The following is an 18,059-nucleotide window of genomic DNA, read 5'->3' as shown; positions in this document are numbered from 1 at the left end:
CTGTATTGAAGAAAAGGAATTTCCAGTTTGAGTTTGTCTGATATCAAAGAATCTGTATGATTGTTCTTGATGCATGAAGTTTCTTTCACTTCCGACATCATTATTATTCTTCAATTATCCGTGTATCTTTCAGGTGAGAAAGGAGCCACTGGAGCCCCTGGACCCAAAGGTGTGTTGATGAATTAGATATCTTTTGTGCATATTTTCTTTAGTTTCCTTTTGATATGGATACTGTCCATGGGTATTAACCCTATGCTTCTTTTGCTTTTTCTTCTGTGCTTTTGTCGGAAAGCAGATTTTATCTTCTTGGATGTAAACATTTTACAATTACACAATCTCACAGAATCCTTCCGTTTTTTGTACCGCAGGTGATCAGGGTGAGAAGGGTTCTCGTGGAATGACAGGTTAGTGGATTGTTTTCCCAGAGTAACAGCCTATCTGTTTCCAAATATGTTTCCTCTGTTTCCTGTGAGTTTCCAAATAACAGCATAGCCCAGCCATTCCCAGTTAACTTGAAAAAGGGTAATGATGTTATTTGTTAAAGGAGGGGGTTTTTTGCACCCAAGTTTTAAATAGATCCACTAATCTTGGTAGTAATCTTTGTATTTAGCTTTAGGGAAATTCTCCTTCAGAGGCTATGTATTCACATCACTTGAGCTCTTCTAATGCTCAGAGACAGTCAGTCATGAATCATAAGGCCTGAACATCCTGTCAATGCTGTTTTTCGATTGCAAAGCACCAAATATTGTTGACAGTCATAAGCTTTATCTTCACCAAGATTTGTTTGATTCATTTTCATACCATTTCACTACAGGTGAACAAGGCTCAAGAGGAGTGCCTGGTCCTCCAGGAGAGCCAGGGGCTAAAGGACCTGTAGGTGGGTAACAGAAAACAGCTGTGTTTATAGGTGTGGCAATGTCATTTCCACCTAGAGTGTGTTTCTGTGAGCACAGACAAAGAAACAACATGGGAGTGGAATCAAACTGGTTGTGATCCTAGATCTTTTCTCTAGATAGCTAAGATTAGCTTGTATACTTGGAAAAGATGTTCTACAATTAATGAATTCACTTGAAAAAGTGAATGTTTTCTGGATCTTGAGTAACTGCAGCCAAGGTTTTTTCAGACACAGTATGGTGAAAAGCCACTCTCTTGTGTTTAGGTATGTGCTCTGCTTAGGAGGAGGATGGATGGCAACTGTGATGCTACTTCAGCTGTCCCTAACAGTCTCTTTTTTTTTTTTTTTTGGACAGGACAAGCTGGCCGTGATGGACAGCCAGGTAAAAAAGGTAAGGGATTCTTTTGAGGTAGAAGTGCATGTACTTTCTGATTTGGCTGGAGGCTGATTTGTAAAAAGGGTGGGAGAAGATAGCAGCAGATTCAAGTTCTGGGATCTTGCTGTTTCAGAAGCACTGTAGAGTCAGCCATGGAGCTGAGACATACAATGGAGCCGGCTTTAAACTTGTGACAGAGTTCTTCTCACTACAGAACTCTTCTGTCATTGATGTTCACCTCCCAGACACTGAAACTGAACATGGCTAGTTGGCTATGAGGATACAATAGGTAGAAAATGCTGCAGGATGGCTGGTGGCCAAGCTTGAAAGGATTGGTAGATTGTGAGTCAGTGACTTCTGGCTTGTTAATGGTGATTATATCCCTAGGTGAACCAGGTTTTCCAGGACCCCGAGGCCCTCCAGGACCCTCTGGAGATGCAGGACAGCCAGGTAAAAGCACAGAGAACAAAAGTACTTTTTGCTCAGTTAGGAATACAGATGTCTTTGTCAACAATTTCCAGTCTTAATTTGAAGTTAAGGCTAGCAGAAGACCTTTGCATTGTAAAATGGTCATGAAAGGAAAACACACGGGGAATCTAGAGCCTTTGTGATCTCAGGATTGCATACACTGCAAACAAGAACATCAGCTGCTATGAGCCAGTTTACATACCAGGTGCTAGGCCAATATACACCACTTGTGGACTGTGTACTGTAATTTCAAGTAAATGTAATCTTTTTCTCCCTGTCTATACTTTCCCTACCTGAAATTTGTTTAGACATCTTAGAATGTTTCCTTTTTTCTGCCAGGTCTCACAGGACCCCAAGGACCACCAGGTAGGCTTTTCCACTGTGTTCCAGTTTATCAACGACACACTTTGATACGGGCTCAAAAAAACCTTGTACTTTTCCCTCTGCGCTGCTTGGGGCTTCCAGAGAGATATCCCAAGGTTTCTGCATCTCCTTTGGGTATTGAGTATTGAGACAGGTTTTGTGGTTGTTGTGTAACCTTTGAGCAATTCAGGGCCTTGGACTGTTGAAAATATGCCTCTTCCTAAAACATAGTTTGCAACAAATAAGATGTTTCAGTTCCCTGTGCATCACTGGAAAGTCCTAATCAGCAGCAGAAACAGAGGGGAGAGGATGTAGCAACAGAGGTGGAAACAGAGGATGTGATGTCTCCAAGCAGAGGCAGTTTGGGGAGCAAGTCACCAGGGAATTTATCCAGGAGCCTCAGGACAGGGAGCAGTACCTGCAAGGAGCTACAGATAAATCCAGGGAGCAGTGCTGTCATCCAGGGAGCAGTGAGAGAAGGGAAGTCCTTATCTGTTCCCAGAGATGCTACCAGCTCAGTCTACAGTCCACTGTGAATTCTTCCACTTGCTGTCAGGGACCTGCTCGTAAATGCTGATAGCCAGGGTCTTGAGTAGGGAACTCTTTCCATAAATCCACAAGTGAAACTCAACTGGGCTACCTAGAAAATATAAAGCAGACAATATTTGTACTAACCATTTAAAAATGTTTGTCTACCTCATATCAGGACTTCCAGGGAGCCCAGGCCGACCAGGGTCTAAAGGTGAGTTTTGTTTCTTTCCTAATACTCATTTTCTCTCTAAGCACGTCATTTTAGGGAGGGTTAGCCGCTCTGCTGACCAGTCCCTGAATCAACAGTGGCATCTAGTGGCTTTGGGAAGGGAAGGTCTGAGAAACAGCTGCTAGCCAAAGCCCCCCTGAGCACACACAAAGGCAGGGCATCTGCTGAGGCACTCAGCATGACAGTTCTCCTGTGAGAAAACCTTAGCAAACGTGGTTCTGCCCTGAGCAGCCCTGGTGGCTGCAATGTAAGACGTGTGTCTGCCTCGGATAAATTAAGGCTGTTTGCCTGTGCTGGCAGATGTAGTGCTTGGGAAGTTGATCAGAGGATCTCTCTGGATTAGCCGAACTCTGTTGTTTCCCCCATGACCTTCTAGTGCTATGACTTCTCAGACAGGAGATCAAGGGTAAAGAGAACAGAAATCCCGTGCTTAATAAGACGATGTCATTGAGCTAGTGACAAATCTTCCCCAAAAAAGAAGTTCATCTTTTGTTGCTTTGTTTCCTTAGGAGAACCTGGAGCTCCAGGAACAGTCGTAAGTGCTGGTATGTAGTGCTGTGAGAGTTCAAACACTTCTGCTTTTGGAGGATTTTCTCTTTTTTTTGTTATGCCTCCTAAATACATTTTGACTGTGTGTCAGACTAGTACTGGGACTCCCTGTGTTGGGAGCATACATATGCTATAGATGTGAGATTCCTGAAGGATAGATTTGTTACACGTTTGCTGGATGCATGCATATATGTGTTTGTGTTTCAGAGGGTTCGTCAACTATTGCTCTGCCAGGCCCACCAGGTCCCCCAGGCCCAGCTGGCCCTGCTGGACCCCCAGGTGTTCCAGGTGAGGCAGCTGCTCCTCTGCTGTGCTTTTTGCAGGCAGCTTACACTACTGTGCCACTAGTTCTCAATTTAATGTGTAATGCTTATTGTCTCTGCCAGGCTGGCCTGTCTGAGAGGCAAGATTGCTCAGGCAGGACTCATGGTCCTCACCCTCCCCTGCAGAAAGACCAAGATCTCAGGCTGAGTTAGAAAGGCAGCAGCCTCAAGGAAGAAATGGGATATGATCGTGGGAGGGGGGAGGACAGAAGAGAGGGCTGAGAAGATGAAGAAAATGGGAACGCTGTTCTGGTCCACACACAGAGACTCTGGCTATGCCCGAGCTTGGTCCTGAGACTCCTCTGCCCCAGGTCAGACGCTGCCCTCCAGCACGCTGGTGTCAGGCAGCAGGGTTCCTGAGCCCTGGGTCTCCTCCCAGCTGTATAGTTGGAGCTAATCCTGGGGCTGGTTTGGTAGAGCTAGCCTTGATTTGCAGCGGGGAATGCGAGAGGAGGGTTAGGCCTATTCCATTTCTATTGTGGTTGGTGACATTTCCCCAGTCTAAGAGGCACCAAGCACTTTAATTGCCACGTGATGGAAAATAAGTCTCTTCTCTGGAGCTTCAAGTAATACATGGGACATTGATTAATTCATACCCCATAGCAATTCCATTTACTTGTGCAGACAAATACTTTATTCGATAGTCTTCGCTCTTATAAAAGACCTATTGATTCTTTGCCCCTACTGTCAAATACAACCAGGAAAATCTAATGCACTCTATTTTTTCCCCTTTGAAACCAGGTCCTGTTGGACCAGCTGGTCTCCCTGGACAGCAAGGTACCGTTCTCCATCAGCTTTGATTCTGCTTCTTAAGAGAATGGAATTCATTAGTTTTCCTTTGTTTCTAATTCTCTCAGCCCTTGGTACAATCCCTCTCTTTTTTATTTGCAGATTTCTTCCTTTCAGTTCATTTTGCTGCATTATTTTGGTTTAATTAATCTTGTGAAGAATTTCTATTCTTTTTTTCTTTCCCGGGGGAAGAAGAGGGATGGTAAGAGCCAGTGTGATGTGGATGCTGCAAATATATTTTTTTTTTCCTTATGTTATTCTTTCCGGAGGCTGGTATTTCTCAGGCACTTCACAAATGCAGTTGCCTTTTTGTGGTAGGAAATCTAGTCCAGCTGGATACCTCCTGCCATTTTGAAAGGTGGGAAAACAAGCTATGGGTATCATGTCACTGTGAAGCCACTGCCAACTGGACAGACATCTCTTTGGAAGGCCCTGAACAGAGCTGGCTCCTAAGAACCTTTCTTCGCCATTTTTCTATGATCCTGTTAAGAGCAAATTGTGCAGTAATTTCCACATTTGAATACAGTGTCCCTCAGAGCCAGGGACTGAGTTCATGCTCCCAGGGCACATAAGCAAAATCTGAACCTGTTGTCAAGGAGGTGAGGAGTGGGTGCAAAACGTCACCTTCTCTCAGGTATATAATTCGCTTTCTCTCTCTCTCTTTTTTTTTTTTTTTTTTTTTTTAATCCCTGAAAAAGGTCTACGGGGCGAGAAGGGATCCCCAGGTGAAGCTGTGATAGAAACTATCAAAACAGAAGTCTCATCATTAGCATCTCAAAGTAAGTGGGCCTGCCTTTCCAGTCCTTTGCCTGGAGAGGTGCCAGAGACCTGAAGGCCTGTTCACAGCTAGTAGGAGATGCCTCTGCCTCTTTCCCCTCAACCTGACTAGGAGAAGTGTGTGTGTGCATGTTTGATGGTAGGACAGCAATTCCAGCACCCCTTCTGCCCTCCTCATCTGTGCATCCCAAAGTGCTTTCAAAAGGTGGCTTCAGGCCCATGTCACAGAGAGGAAAGCTAAGGAATGGTGACAGGTGAACAGTCCCTACCAGCAGAGGTGGTCACAGAGCTGTGAGGTTACCCTGGCCTTTTAGCCACTGTGTTTAGCACAGGGCAGTTCCCTATGTAATACAACCACAGAGCCATCTGTAAGAGGAGAACCATTTTGGAAAGGCGTGTTAATCTGAGCAACGGAAATCAAAACCTATCTGTGAATTAGAGGATGAATTCACAGGGGAGCAAATGCTATTTTAAGATTAAAATAAGTGGAGCAGAACAGAATGGTTTAGTAGCATCCCAGGGAAAGTGTTTGCTTGCTCTATGCAATTCTAGATGTGTGTGTGGTGCACTTACAGTCAGTAATCCTAGGGTCTGGGACCTCTGCAAGTGTGCAGGAGAGGCAAGGTAGAGGAGGGCATAAAATCATAAAATGGTCCTTGCCTGATCACCATCTGAATGGGGTCATGTAGATCCAAACCATGCTTCAGTACTGTCCCATCCCCCATTTAGAAGTCTTGGATCTCAGCATCACTGAACTTTGAGTTTGTGCCTCAGCCTGGAGGTGAGGATACATCTCCAATCAAGATAGCACGGTGCAACTACACGTTAAATAATGGCTGCATAACGCTCTCCTTCCAAAACTTGCCCCTCTTTCAAAGAATCTTTCCTCTCCTTGAAAGTTCTTTCCCTCCTTCTCTAGCCTTTGAGTCCTTTGCTGTTTCCTTCAGCAGCCATTACTCTCCAGAGAGATCTCAGCACTGTATTTTGCTTCACATCCTAACCTGCATGCTGGCAACTGAACACCTCTCTCCCCTCTCTGCCTCAGCTTTGGCTTAGGTCACCAAGGTCCTGCCTTAGTCCACTTTTGTAATAATTTGTTTCCACAGCAGCAGTAGCTCCACAGCAACAATTTTGCTTTTTTTGTGTGTGTTTCATTTGCACAGTGCTTGCAGATTTACAAGGGCGAGCAGGACCACCAGGTCCCCCTGGGCCACCAGGTATGTAATATAGCAGAGCTCTGTACATAAGCCGGGGGATGCTAACACACATGGCACCTTTCTGAGCCATGCAGTTTGCTGATTGTTGGAAGAAGGGTTTGCCGGAGTCAAGAAGACGCTCAATATGAGTTATGCATCTTGCTCAACTTTGTTAGTTTCTAACACTACTTATATAGAACCGATACACATGCATATTCGTAAAGCAGAAATATAATTGGTTAGTAGTCTCTAAACACGCGCAGTTCTCACACCCCTAATTATCATGACTAAAATAAGCATTCTATCCATGTAGCTAATTGTGTTGCTGTGCTTCAGCCTTGTAGTTTGTTACTCCCTATTTTCCCATACCGGTCCCTATCTTTCTTGGCCCTGCACCTGCTTTCCCAGCAGCTGTATCTTGTTACAGCCACGGCCTGTTGGCACAACATAATGACTTGGTCTCAGGATTCAAGAATAGCTCGAGGCTACCTTTCTTGTTAACTTCAGCACAGCAACTTCAGTACAATTCCGATTACAGGCCTATTCTAATACCAGGCCTGGATTGTGCAGATCTTCAGAGATTCTAAGGCCATGCTTCTGCAGCCATTCTTCTGCAGCTGATTAAATATTCTATAATACCCCCATTTCTTTTGTCATCAGGTGAATCTGTGCAGGGACCCCCAGGACCTCGTGGCCCCCCAGGTAAGAGCTTGTTTCTCTGAAACAAACTTGGAAAGTGGGAATTTTTTCCAGTGCCTCTATCCTGTGACTTGTGGTGTCCCAGGTGCAATCTTGGCTGACTTTACTGGAAGCAGAATTTCACACAGTCGGTTCCTACTAACACAATTTCACTGCAATACGGTTTCACAGCAGCAAGATGCTGCCCAAGAGAGGAGATTTGCTTTAGCAGAGGTTTGCTAGTCAGAGTAGTAATTCATTAAAGCCATACTTTTGGGGAAGACACCCTATATGTCTTACTTCCCAAAGGAGGTAACTGCATTCAATTCTGTCTTTACTACTTACTTGTCCAGCTTTGGCTTCCAGCTGGGGACAGATGGAATGGTTCTTATCATGAGGAACATATCCCCGCTCCACTTCCTGTAGCACAGATTTCCTTTTCACAGCCAAGAGAGGGGAGGTGCAGGAGAACATGAGACAGGAGCGTAATCCCATTCCTTGCTCAGTAGTGAAGGGAAGAAGGTCAGGTGTGTGATGAATTGAACCTTCCCTTTCGATGTAGTGAAGGCTGGCTGGGGTAGGCACTCTGTCCCACAAAGAAAGGAGATCCTTTGTTGTGTGCATGCAGTGGTGGCAAAAGATAATGAAAAATAAGTAACAAACAGGGATAGATGTGTGTAAAGAAAACAATAATACTAGCCTACACTTGGAAATACTTGAGCTGCAGCCATGGCTGGAGATGTAGCAGCTCTGACATGCATGTATGTACATTGCTGAGGGTCATCCTTCCTGAAGTCCTTTTGTCTCCCTTTTGCCTAGGAGAAGGATTGCCAGGGCCTCCAGGCCCACCAGGGAGACCAGGATCTTCCACGTCCACCTCAGGTTGGTTCTTTTCCTCAGTACCTTGCCTGTGCCCTGGGAATGTCCTGACTGTTAGGGTTCCAGGGAGCACATCCTTGGCTAGGACCAGCTGGAGCCAGAGGAAACTTGTGTCATGTCCTGTCACATGTCATCAAAAAAACTTTTTGTTCTTATTACAGAAACATTCCTCACAGGCCCACCAGGTCCACCAGGCCCACCAGGCCCGAAGGGAGACCGAGGTGGGTATAGCCTGTATCCTCACGATACTAGATGGATCTCAGCACCTCAGACTGAAAAGAAGGAAGGAAGGGCTTGGAAGCAGAAAGCATTCTGCCTTGTTGTGGCTGTAAGAAAGCTAGCACAGTGGTCACTAAATAGGACTCCAGCCTGCTGCCATAAAACAAGTCAGTCTGTCGCAGAAGTTTATTAGCCTCCAGTACTTGTCTCAAGGCAATTGCTGTATTCATATCCCAGCTTTGCAAGCCCATTAGATCCTGTAACATTCAGAGCTTCAGATTTGCCGTTAAAGGGGAAGAATCTTTTTGCAGCCAGGCAGGACTTGGCTAAGCCAGTGCAAGGAGGTAGTCCTGTGAAACGTAGCTCAGCTCTCAGCCGGCAGGAAAACCTACTCCCTTTACCCATTTTTGCCCTGCCAATTGAAGGCCATGATAATATTCTGCAGTGTGGGCTGGGATGTTGCAGATCAGAACAAAGCAAATGCTAACACCGGTCCTCTGCTCCCCTGTTCACAGGCGAACCAGGTCCACGAGGATTCACAGGTAAGACTTCCAGGATATATCGGTGGGGTGCAGGGTAGCTTGTCTCTGTATATGACTGCTCCTCCATTTCTGTGTCCCATGCAGGAGAACCGGGTGAACCTGGCCTTCCAGCATTCTCCTCTCATGGTCAGTCTGTGTCCTCTTTCCTCCTTTGAATTCGTTGTCCCTAGGCTGAAACCAGGGGGCAAAATCCTGCTCTACCGATACTAGCTTAGTTTTAGTGGAGCCAGGATTTTGTCTACACATTTTATTCCTGTGAATCTCTGATTCTCTTTCTGTAATTGGCAGGTGACAGAGTCACTATTCAAGGACGTCCAGGACTTCCTGGCCCACCAGGCCCACCTGGACCCAAAGGTGAAGTTAAAAATCTTCTTTCTTTCTTTCTTTACTGGTGGCCTCACACAGCCAAGAGTGTTTGAGACTAAAGGATGGAGCAACCGGGTCCTTTGGGAACTACAGTTGTGCCCACCTCTGCCTTTTCAGGCAGAGCAGGACCATGGCAATAGAATTGCTCTGAGTATAAAGCACACGGGCAGGTCACAGAAGGCTCAGGAGAGCTACTGTGGCCTCTTCCTTCTGCTGTTCCACAACAAGCTGCTAACTCATGATAGTAATTACAAGGGCTAGCTAGTGGGCTTCTCTGACAACATGTAACTCAACTGTTTTACCCGACCAAGTATGCAACATGCAGTGACACCCAGTACAATTGTCTGTCTCTCTCCCTCTGGTTTCCAGGTGATGCAGGTGTCCCAGGTGCTCCTGGCATCCCAGGAGCATCTCGAGGTAAGAGGCCAGACCCCCGTTGTTCTGATACTATCAAGAAATGCTGACATCCTGGTAGAGATTTTGAAAAAGCTCCTTTTGGGTTTTACAAGTGTGGGTGCTGATCTAATGCTGTTGGGATCTGTTGGGATTTCAAAACCTCTTTTTGCACAGCCTGACTTCAGATAGACAATTTAAGAATTGCAGGTTTTCTGTTTCCAGCTTGCTGGGAATCTTTTGAGCCATTTTTTCCTCATGGGACATAAAAGAAAGGGATTCCAGGTTGGCTAACCATGTTGCACAAGGGATTAGGAAAGCTGCGTTGAACCTTCTAGTGGAAAAACTTCTGATAAGAACAAAAGTGCTGTTTGCTCTGTTTTACTTACCCTCATGTAGATCCATGTGAATTAAGCTGCTTTCATTCTGAGTAAGAGCATCTCTGTATGCAGGGTATTAATGCAGTTTCAGAAAAAGTGTGTATGGGTCAACTTAAGTGTCCGTGTAAACAAGCCCTCGGCTTCTCCACATCATGTCCTAGGAACACTACTTCAGGGTTCTGGGAAGACAGACACAAAGAGCATGAGGTGTCACTAGACGCCATGGTGCCAGGAGTCACACTGGGCCCACCTGTATCTTGATGGAGATGAATGAGGAGGTCCTTGAGCTGGTGCTGCCCGGGCTGGCTGGGATTGGGAGCAGCAGGACAGTGAGTTCAGCCTAATGAGCTGGAGTGCTTTATGGATCTCCATCTGTATTTCTGCACAGCATTGCACTCTGGTGCACAAACTGACCAGGTCTGTCAGTACGAAGCCAGGGAGGTCTTGGCAGAGCTGCTCAGGCTGAATTACAAGATGCCAGATTAGTTGAAGACATTATACTGCCTAATAGCTCACCCTTAGACTGTGTTTAGAGATAGAGGGAAGCCCCTCCATAGTCCATTCCTAAGGCTTTTTCTAGATCTGTGGGAAGGGCTCACTGCAAGCACACTTTAGATTGCTTGTTCTAATGCAACCATGCCGAAACAACTCCTTCTCCCTACAATACTTTCTGTAGGCGGATCCAGACAAATTCAGGGACCCCCTGGACCTCCCGGGCCACCTGGACCTCCCGGTCCAGGCGGAAGTTCATCTCAAGAGATTCAGCAGTATGTCACTGACTACCTGAAGAGTAAGTATAATGAGATTTTGCTACAGATCAGCAGATGCATGCCTCAAACTCTTTTGCTCCCCGAACCCCTTTGTCACTCTCCCTTCAGCAACAGCAGCCCTGCTGCTCTGGGATTATTTCTGTTGAATGCTGTGAAGTGCTGTTGCCCACTGTGGCCTCTGCAGAACTGTCCTGTCGGTCTGCTTTTTGCCAGGGCAAGAGGGTTCAGTAATTGTGCACGTGGCTGTTACCTTCCCTCTAGTGATGTGGATGTATCTTGGGCTTCCTACCTAGGTGACAATGTAAGGCATTATTTGACTGGTGCCCAAGGCCCGCCAGGCCCTCCAGGCCCACCTGGAATCATCACTACTGCAGATGGGACGAGCTTGGATTATGGGGAGCTGGCTACCCGCGTTATGAGCTATATGACAAGTAAGCACCCCGTCGGTAAGCTCTGTACTGAGTCGCTGTCTTGGCTGAGCTTGTGCAACACTTAGGAGGTGAGAACCAGAGGAGGAACAACAGGCTTTAAATAGCAGCACCCCAACCCTGTTATTCATCTTCTGCAGTCTTGGCCCAGGACTCCACACAGCTGAGGCGGTCTCTGGGCCTTGTCCCATTTTAATGGTTCAAATAAATAACAGTTGCTTCTGTTTAAGAAGTCTCACATTAAACGTTAGCTGTTAGACCCTGTAATGTTCCCAAGACCCAAACAGAGGTGACTCTTTGGTGTATGTGGTCTCAAGTGTTCTGGGACTGTCTTGTATGCTTGGGGCTGTCCTAAAGTAGATGAAATTCCCAGAGCTTTTGGAAGTAGCCTGAAATCTTAAGTCAGAAGAGCACAGACCACGCAGCTTTTGAGACAACCAGGATGTGTGAGACAGCAACTGCTTCATGGTTGGGTGCATGGGAAGCCCATTCCACCAGTTCAACTGCATTAGTTCAGCTTTCCTTTGTCCCTGCCTGACCCATCTTCACCTTGTGTCTCACCCTGCCTGATGTAAAACCTTTTCACTCCCACAGGCTCTTCAGATCACTATCAGTCATTTGCCAGTTCAGTATCAACTACATCCGTTTTGTACCGAGAACTTCTGGACATGCTGCAGAGTAAGTGACCCTCCAAGGAAACATGGGGGATGGAGGGAAAGCATCCCAGTAGCCTGGAGATCTGCCCTTCCCTTCCAGTCTCCTGCCTCCAGCTGGAGTTACCAGCAGCTGCTTTGGAGAGCAAAGGCCTGCCATAGCTGCTGCTGAGCGTCCTGCAATGTCTCCTTCCAAGTCCTCTGAGACAGATTTGCGTCTTGTACTGGACAGATTGCATGCTTTCCAGAAGCTGTGGTTGCAACTCTTCAGTTTCTCACTTTGTCCCCTCCCTTCCCCTCCTTGGCTCTCTAGGTGGCACCTGCCTATGTCCCTTCTTTTCCGTAATTCCCCGCAATGTTCCCCAACCTCCCACTAAACCTTGGACTTCTACCTTCCAGCTCTCCCACTCTCTTGGGGTTCCCCCCATTCCTTCTTACCCACCCCAAAGCTTTGCTGTGTCTTTGTTCATAAAGTGAGTAGGATACCCAGCCCTGTATTCTTTCCTATGCACACTCTTACTGTGGGCTAACAGATAAATCACCAGGATGTCATTTTGCTGTGCCTTAAGGTGTAGATGCTGCTGGCCAATACTGCATTCCTCCTGTGTGCTGCAGTGGAGACTCAGATTCCATATTCCAAACAGACAAATGGCTGCTGAAATGCCACGGACCTCAGCACGGTCCTTCCCAGCTAAGCCACTTCTTATTCCCTTTATCAAAGATATTGTCCAGAGTATCCTGAAGAAACAGAGCAAAATGACGTCCCTATAGCAATCCAAGTTCTCATCCTCCTCATACCCTGGGTTGTAGGAGGTTCCCAGCCCTGTCACAAATGTTTCTGGCACCATACAGGGGGCAGTTCACATTCAGAACAGGAGGAGGGGAAAGGAGCTTTGCATCCATAGGTTTTGATGGTCTCCTTAGTGGTGGGGGCTGAGCTCAAAGGCTGGGAACTCCTCACACCCAGTGTATTTGCAGCAGCTGCACAGCCTTAAAAGATGCATTTTTCATTTCCAGGAGAAGAAATTCGTCAGTATCTAATTGGACCTCAGGGCCCACCAGGACCCCCTGGACCAGGGGGAGATGGCACTCTGTCTCTATCGCTGGATTATGATGAGCTGACCAGACGGTTTATCAGCTACTTGACAAGTAATGGCATTTATTAGTGTGCATTTCCCTCTGTTCTTTCGGGAGCTGGGCAGAAAGCTCATGCTGTCAGTGAAAACTCTTCCAGTGTCGACTTTGTGAATCCCTATGTATAGAGACCTTGCCACAGGGATTGTGAGAGACTTGGGAGAGCACAGATACCCTGTAGCTAAGATACTACCCACAGACACTAGTAATGAGTTCTTGCTTTGCTAAAAACTGAGCTTAGGAACATAATTTAATATCAGCCATCTTGGAAGTCCCATCAACACCTTTAAGCGCCTTTATAACCCTTTTCTCACTGGCTCTGTGGCCAGGATATATATCTCTGTGGAAGTGTTGATCTATGCCCACTTTCTGTTACGGCAGGTCCAAAAACAAGCTCTTAGAAGTTTAAAATTAGTTGAAACAAATTCCACCTCTCTGCTGTATTTTCCCATCTGTAAAGGGGTAATATGGCAGGTAAGAACTGTTGGACAGAGAGGACTCTGGAGCATCCCTAACAGCACTGCTAAAATGTCTAATCCTGGCAGCAGCAACTATCTGCTTCTGCTTAAAAGCACAGGTAGTTCGTCTCTCTGAACTGCCCTTGGAGACCAGATCTCACTAATGGGCTGCTCCAGACATGGTGGTAATTTCCTCTTTGGCTCTGGAAGCAGGAAACTGCTGTTTAACAGCAGCACCTCAAGAGCTCAAGCTGCATTTTATCAGCAAGGACAGTTCATTAAAGCAAATCACAAAGGTGCAGTTTTTCTCCAGAGCTGCTTGCAGATAGGCAGACACAGGGAGAGCAGCACACGCATCGGCCAGGGGGTCACAGCTGAGCTGTGTGTTCTGGAGCCATGTCCCCATGTTCCCTACCCTGTCCCCACCCCGTGTCAGGGGTTCAGAGGGTGTGCAGAGCTTTTGCAAAGTATAGAGGCCTGTTGCTGCCTGTCTGCAGGTGCCCTTGTGTAGTATTAACAGGGCAAGCTTTAACTCCAAGTCCAGAACAAGGCTTGAGCCCTGGTTCCCAGGACAGCCTGCTGATGGGAACACTCCACCCTGCACAAGTCCCTCCTGCATTGCTTGGGAACAAGCCCTGAGCCTGTCTGCTCACACTGTAACAACCTGTTCTGATATGGCACTCCCCTTGAATCTGTTTGATTTTGCAGGTTCTGGGATGAGCATTGGGATCCCTGGACCACCTGGGCCTCCAGGGACACCCGGTATATCTTACAGTGACCTGACAGCATACTTGCGAAGTAAGCCGACTTCTTTACTCCCCTGCCACAGGTCCCTATATGCCCCCAGGATTTTATTTTTTTTTTTTTGCAGCCTTAGTCACAGAATTCCGCCTTTTGCATATCACAACAAATAACCCTCCATGAGACTCTGATGGTCCCTCTGCCATAGCTAGCGGCACTGCTACCTCTCCTGCAGAGAGCAGCAGCAGGGTGCTGTCCCAGAGCCCTTTGTCTTCTTGAAACTCTGCAGCATAAACAAATTTCTTATGCTGCTTCTAAATAGTAGATTTCAAAAATAGGGACTTCTACGTTCTTTGGGATCTCCTGACTTCCCAATGTGATGTCTACACGCAGGGAAGTGAGGTGCACCAGGAAGGCTGCACCAAAAGGTGCTGGGGAGAAGGAAGTGCCTTATACTTGGCTGTAGCTGGCATTACCTGTGTTGTCAGGGAAGATTCATCGGGGTTGCGGTGGTTTGGGGGACTCCTTTTCTTCCCTTGTGTCTTACAGACTCCGAATTCAGTGGCCTTGTGGGGCCCCCTGGTCCTGCAGGGCCCCGAGGACCTCCAGGGATCCCTGGATCACCAGGCACCTCTCTGGAGGACATCTCTGCTTATCTACAAAGTAAAGCACTTGTGTTTCTTACAGCTGGCAGGGAGATTCTGTTTGTAGATGCTGGGGGGGACTGAGACTGAGATTTAGCTTATAAGGGGTGTGACTCCCACTGAGAACAAGGTCACTTAAAAAAACCCAAAATACATCAGTATCAGCTGCAAAGGGATGGGAGCTGGGGTTGGAGCCTTTAAAATTTCAGGATCCCCAGACATGTATGATTTCCTTGTCCTCGCTCGTGTTGGGAAATAATTCTTGTTTTCTCTCAAGATGTGGGATACTCCTCGCTCTCTGGACTCCAGGGCCCACCTGGCCCTCCTGGCCCTCCAGGACCACCAGGCTTCTCAGGAACTGGCCTCTTGTCCTATGCTGACATCACCCACAGTGACGAGTTCAGGAGCGAGCTGATCCAGTACCTGAAGAGTAAGGGAACACCGTCCACCTTCCCTGCGCACACCCCGAGCCGTGCTTCGCCTGGCGCGGGCTGCTGGCCCTGCCGCAGCTGAGGCCATCCTGCGGGAGCGGGAGGCTTCCCCGGCCTGGGGCTGCAGCCACACCTTCCCTCTGCAGCCAGGGCTGTGCAGGACTGCGCTGCACTCCGTAGGCTTGTCTCCTCGCAGTCTGACTGCAAGGCAGAAGTCCCTGTTGTGAGCCAAAAGGGACAGGCGCTGGGCAGTTACAATTGGCCTGTAATGGACAATGAGTCCCTAGTAAGGTCGCCTGCGGAGTTTTGCCATGGGAAAAGCATTTCCTTTGACGCTGAGCCAGCTGTGCTAGCTCTTCCACTAGCAAGTCATCCAGGGCAGCCTCTCAAAAACATGGGGATCCCCTTTGGGGATTTTGGGAGGCTGGTCACAGAATGATTGTTTTGGCAGAGGTGCTGGAATTGGCCCGAGAGGAGTGCACCCTCCTGCAAAATCACTGGGCGTGTTTCCAAGGTTGGGCACCCAAAACTGTGGGAGAGACAGGAAGGAGGAGGGAGTCATACCATCTGTGGAGATCAGGGGTGACCTATGTGCTTGCGGCCTGAGAAATGGCCCTGGAGGAGGGTTACTGCGACGATCGATGGGACAGAACATCACACCCAGGGCGGTAGCACAGGGCCTCTGCCAAGTCTGGGGGACCAGGTACCCCAGTGTCCCTGAACTCCCCCTCCTTGTATTTTGCAGGTGATGAAGTTCGAAGCTACATCTCTGGGCCGCCTGGGCCCCCTGGCCCACGGGGACCACCAGGACCCAAAGGAGATAGTGGCTTGGTGGCTGGGTCTGTGTCTTCATCGTACCAAGGGTTACGGACTTCCGAGCGGTTACATGAAGGATCCCTTGGTGCTGAGGGTTCCCATGGGGGATCACTGGGCACAGGCAGCTCGTATGGCAGCTCCATGAGCAGCATGTCATCGTACAGTGCCTCGATGGGCAGTGATGGCACTTATGATGCCTCCATGGGCAGTGATAGGTCTTTTGATGGATTGCTGACGGAGGAGGAATCGCACAGATCGGCAGGTTCAAGCAGATCCTACAGCAGCTCCTTCACTGGTTCCCTGGATTACAATGAGCTGGCGCTCCGTGTGTCAGAGAACCTACAGAGTGAGTGGCATGCCTGCTCGTCCCGACCCTCCCTGTCCCAGCCCACACCTCCTAACCCCTTATGCCTGGTGCCACTTCCCCCCCCCTTCCTGCTGCCTACTGCTCTCCCTTACACCTTCCTGCCTCAGCATCCGGCCAGTTTTCCCAGAGCTCCTTTCAAATGACATCTTTAATTCCTCAGGCCGAGGCATTCTCCAGGACCTGATGTCTTACACTGCACGGGGACCCGCAGGTCCCCCAGGCCCTCCTGGTCCCCCTGGCATCAGCAGGGTTTTTGCAGCCTATGGCAATGTCACTGAGGACCTCATGGACTTCTTTAGAAGTAAGTGATGTATTGGCTCAGTGTTTGTGGCTCATGCATATGAGATGTCTCCAACCTCTTACAGACCTAGTGATCTTTCCACCTTTGCATGCTGCAAAAATACGGTCAAGATACAAAGCTGGAGGCAGATAGTCTTTCCCTCCTCTTCCTCTCTTTCTGGGGAGGTGCAATCTCTTATTAGGAAGGACATCAGGTTTTCCCACTACTTGTAGGACATTCATCCCAAACCCCGAAGGCCACTGTGCTTGCAGCTCCTGTGGCTCATTTGCATATAGGTGGGCTGGCACATGTAGAGCAATGTAAGACAGCTCCTTGCTCTGTTCTCAGATTCCCCTCCCTGAGCGTGGGCCGCCCGGCCCTGGTGACAGACAGGACACCCAGCGAGGGTGGCGGAGCAGCGCTGGTGAAAGGAGATCACAGCCTGCCCCTGGGATGTTGTTGGCTACAAAACGTTTTTTAAAAAACTTGCTCTCAGTCTAATCCCATCTAACCTAGAGAAACGTCCTTCCAGCGTGACTCACTGCTTCTCTTCCTAAGCACAAAGCCCTTTGTAACTGGTTTGTTCTGCTCATTCGTCCTCTGCTTCATTTCCCTCTCCAGCATACGGGACCATCCAGGGGCCACCTGGGGAAAAGGGCGAGAGGGGTTACCCCGGACCCAAAGGTAAGGCTTGCCCTCCTCTCCCTCTCGAGCCCTGTAACACCCCGGAAGCAGCGCTGTGACCGCAGAGACAGTCGGCACAGGACTGCTCAAGGTCACCACCTCCCCACGGTGGAGGTGGCACCGTGCAGCAGCCTAGCTTGGTCTTCCTTACCCTGGCCTGTCCCTGTTCACGGACCAGTGATGCTCAAGGAAAAACTTGGTCTTCTCATTCCTTCAGGTGACCCCGGACTGGTGGGCCCACCAGGACGCCATGGGCACAGGGGACCAAAAGGAGAGAAAGGGGAGAAAGGTATGAACATCTGCCATCCCCAGGAGAGCAGGGTTTGCCTGTCGGGGAGCGCAGGGTTCCCCAGGCACCAGCCCGTCTCTGGGAACCGCTGGAAAACCCACATGGCTCCATTTTTTGTTTGTTTGTTTTGGGTCTTTTGTCTTTTTTACCCGACATGAACTTTTAAAATAATCTTCCTTTTACTTTGTTGTCCCCAGGTGAACAAGTGTATGTTGGCAGAAGAAAGAGAAGAAGCGTTGGGGTTTAAGGAAAGAGGCAGCTCAGTTCTGCACTGGGCAGTGTTCCCAGCAGCCTATAGAGAATTAGCCTGAGTCTTCACTGCCTTAATGCTAAAATGTCCTTGCTGATCAGCTCTAACCACGTAGACTTGATAGTTCGGTGTCACTGCAGAGATTTGAATGGCTCTTTTAC

The 18,059-nt window shown here is 48.3% G+C and overlaps 1 protein-coding gene across 1 annotated transcript in view; it reads left to right on the top strand.

Annotated features, from left to right (window-relative positions):
* The window catches only part of COL17A1 (collagen type XVII alpha 1 chain), a 36,874-nt gene extending 18,815 nt beyond the window's left edge, over positions 1–18,059 (top strand). The window contains exons 26-56 of the mRNA XM_037400684.1: positions 134–169; positions 369–404; positions 815–877; positions 1,251–1,286; positions 1,659–1,721; positions 2,079–2,105; positions 2,809–2,844; positions 3,372–3,407; positions 3,619–3,699; positions 4,476–4,511; positions 5,222–5,302; positions 6,464–6,517; positions 7,157–7,198; positions 8,000–8,056; positions 8,215–8,274; positions 8,788–8,814; positions 8,899–8,940; positions 9,103–9,168; positions 9,550–9,597; positions 10,630–10,743; positions 11,017–11,154; positions 11,746–11,829; positions 12,822–12,953; positions 14,105–14,194; positions 14,687–14,800; positions 15,059–15,211; positions 15,958–16,374; positions 16,556–16,696; positions 17,297–17,359; positions 17,577–17,648; positions 17,846–18,059. Of these exons, the coding sequence (XP_037256581.1) occupies positions 134–169; positions 369–404; positions 815–877; positions 1,251–1,286; positions 1,659–1,721; positions 2,079–2,105; positions 2,809–2,844; positions 3,372–3,407; positions 3,619–3,699; positions 4,476–4,511; positions 5,222–5,302; positions 6,464–6,517; positions 7,157–7,198; positions 8,000–8,056; positions 8,215–8,274; positions 8,788–8,814; positions 8,899–8,940; positions 9,103–9,168; positions 9,550–9,597; positions 10,630–10,743; positions 11,017–11,154; positions 11,746–11,829; positions 12,822–12,953; positions 14,105–14,194; positions 14,687–14,800; positions 15,059–15,211; positions 15,958–16,374; positions 16,556–16,696; positions 17,297–17,359; positions 17,577–17,648; positions 17,846–17,895 (2,495 nt within the window). The 3' untranslated portion in view covers positions 17,896–18,059. The remainder of the gene's footprint in view (positions 1–133; positions 170–368; positions 405–814; positions 878–1,250; positions 1,287–1,658; positions 1,722–2,078; positions 2,106–2,808; positions 2,845–3,371; positions 3,408–3,618; positions 3,700–4,475; positions 4,512–5,221; positions 5,303–6,463; positions 6,518–7,156; positions 7,199–7,999; positions 8,057–8,214; positions 8,275–8,787; positions 8,815–8,898; positions 8,941–9,102; positions 9,169–9,549; positions 9,598–10,629; positions 10,744–11,016; positions 11,155–11,745; positions 11,830–12,821; positions 12,954–14,104; positions 14,195–14,686; positions 14,801–15,058; positions 15,212–15,957; positions 16,375–16,555; positions 16,697–17,296; positions 17,360–17,576; positions 17,649–17,845) is intronic.

Source organism: Falco rusticolus, chromosome 9 (genome assembly GCF_015220075.1).
Source record: "Falco rusticolus isolate bFalRus1 chromosome 9, bFalRus1.pri, whole genome shotgun sequence".
Taxonomy (NCBI): domain Eukaryota; kingdom Metazoa; phylum Chordata; class Aves; order Falconiformes; family Falconidae; genus Falco; species Falco rusticolus.
Note: the sequence above shows the minus strand (reverse complement) of the source record. Positions and strands in the feature narration are given on the sequence as shown.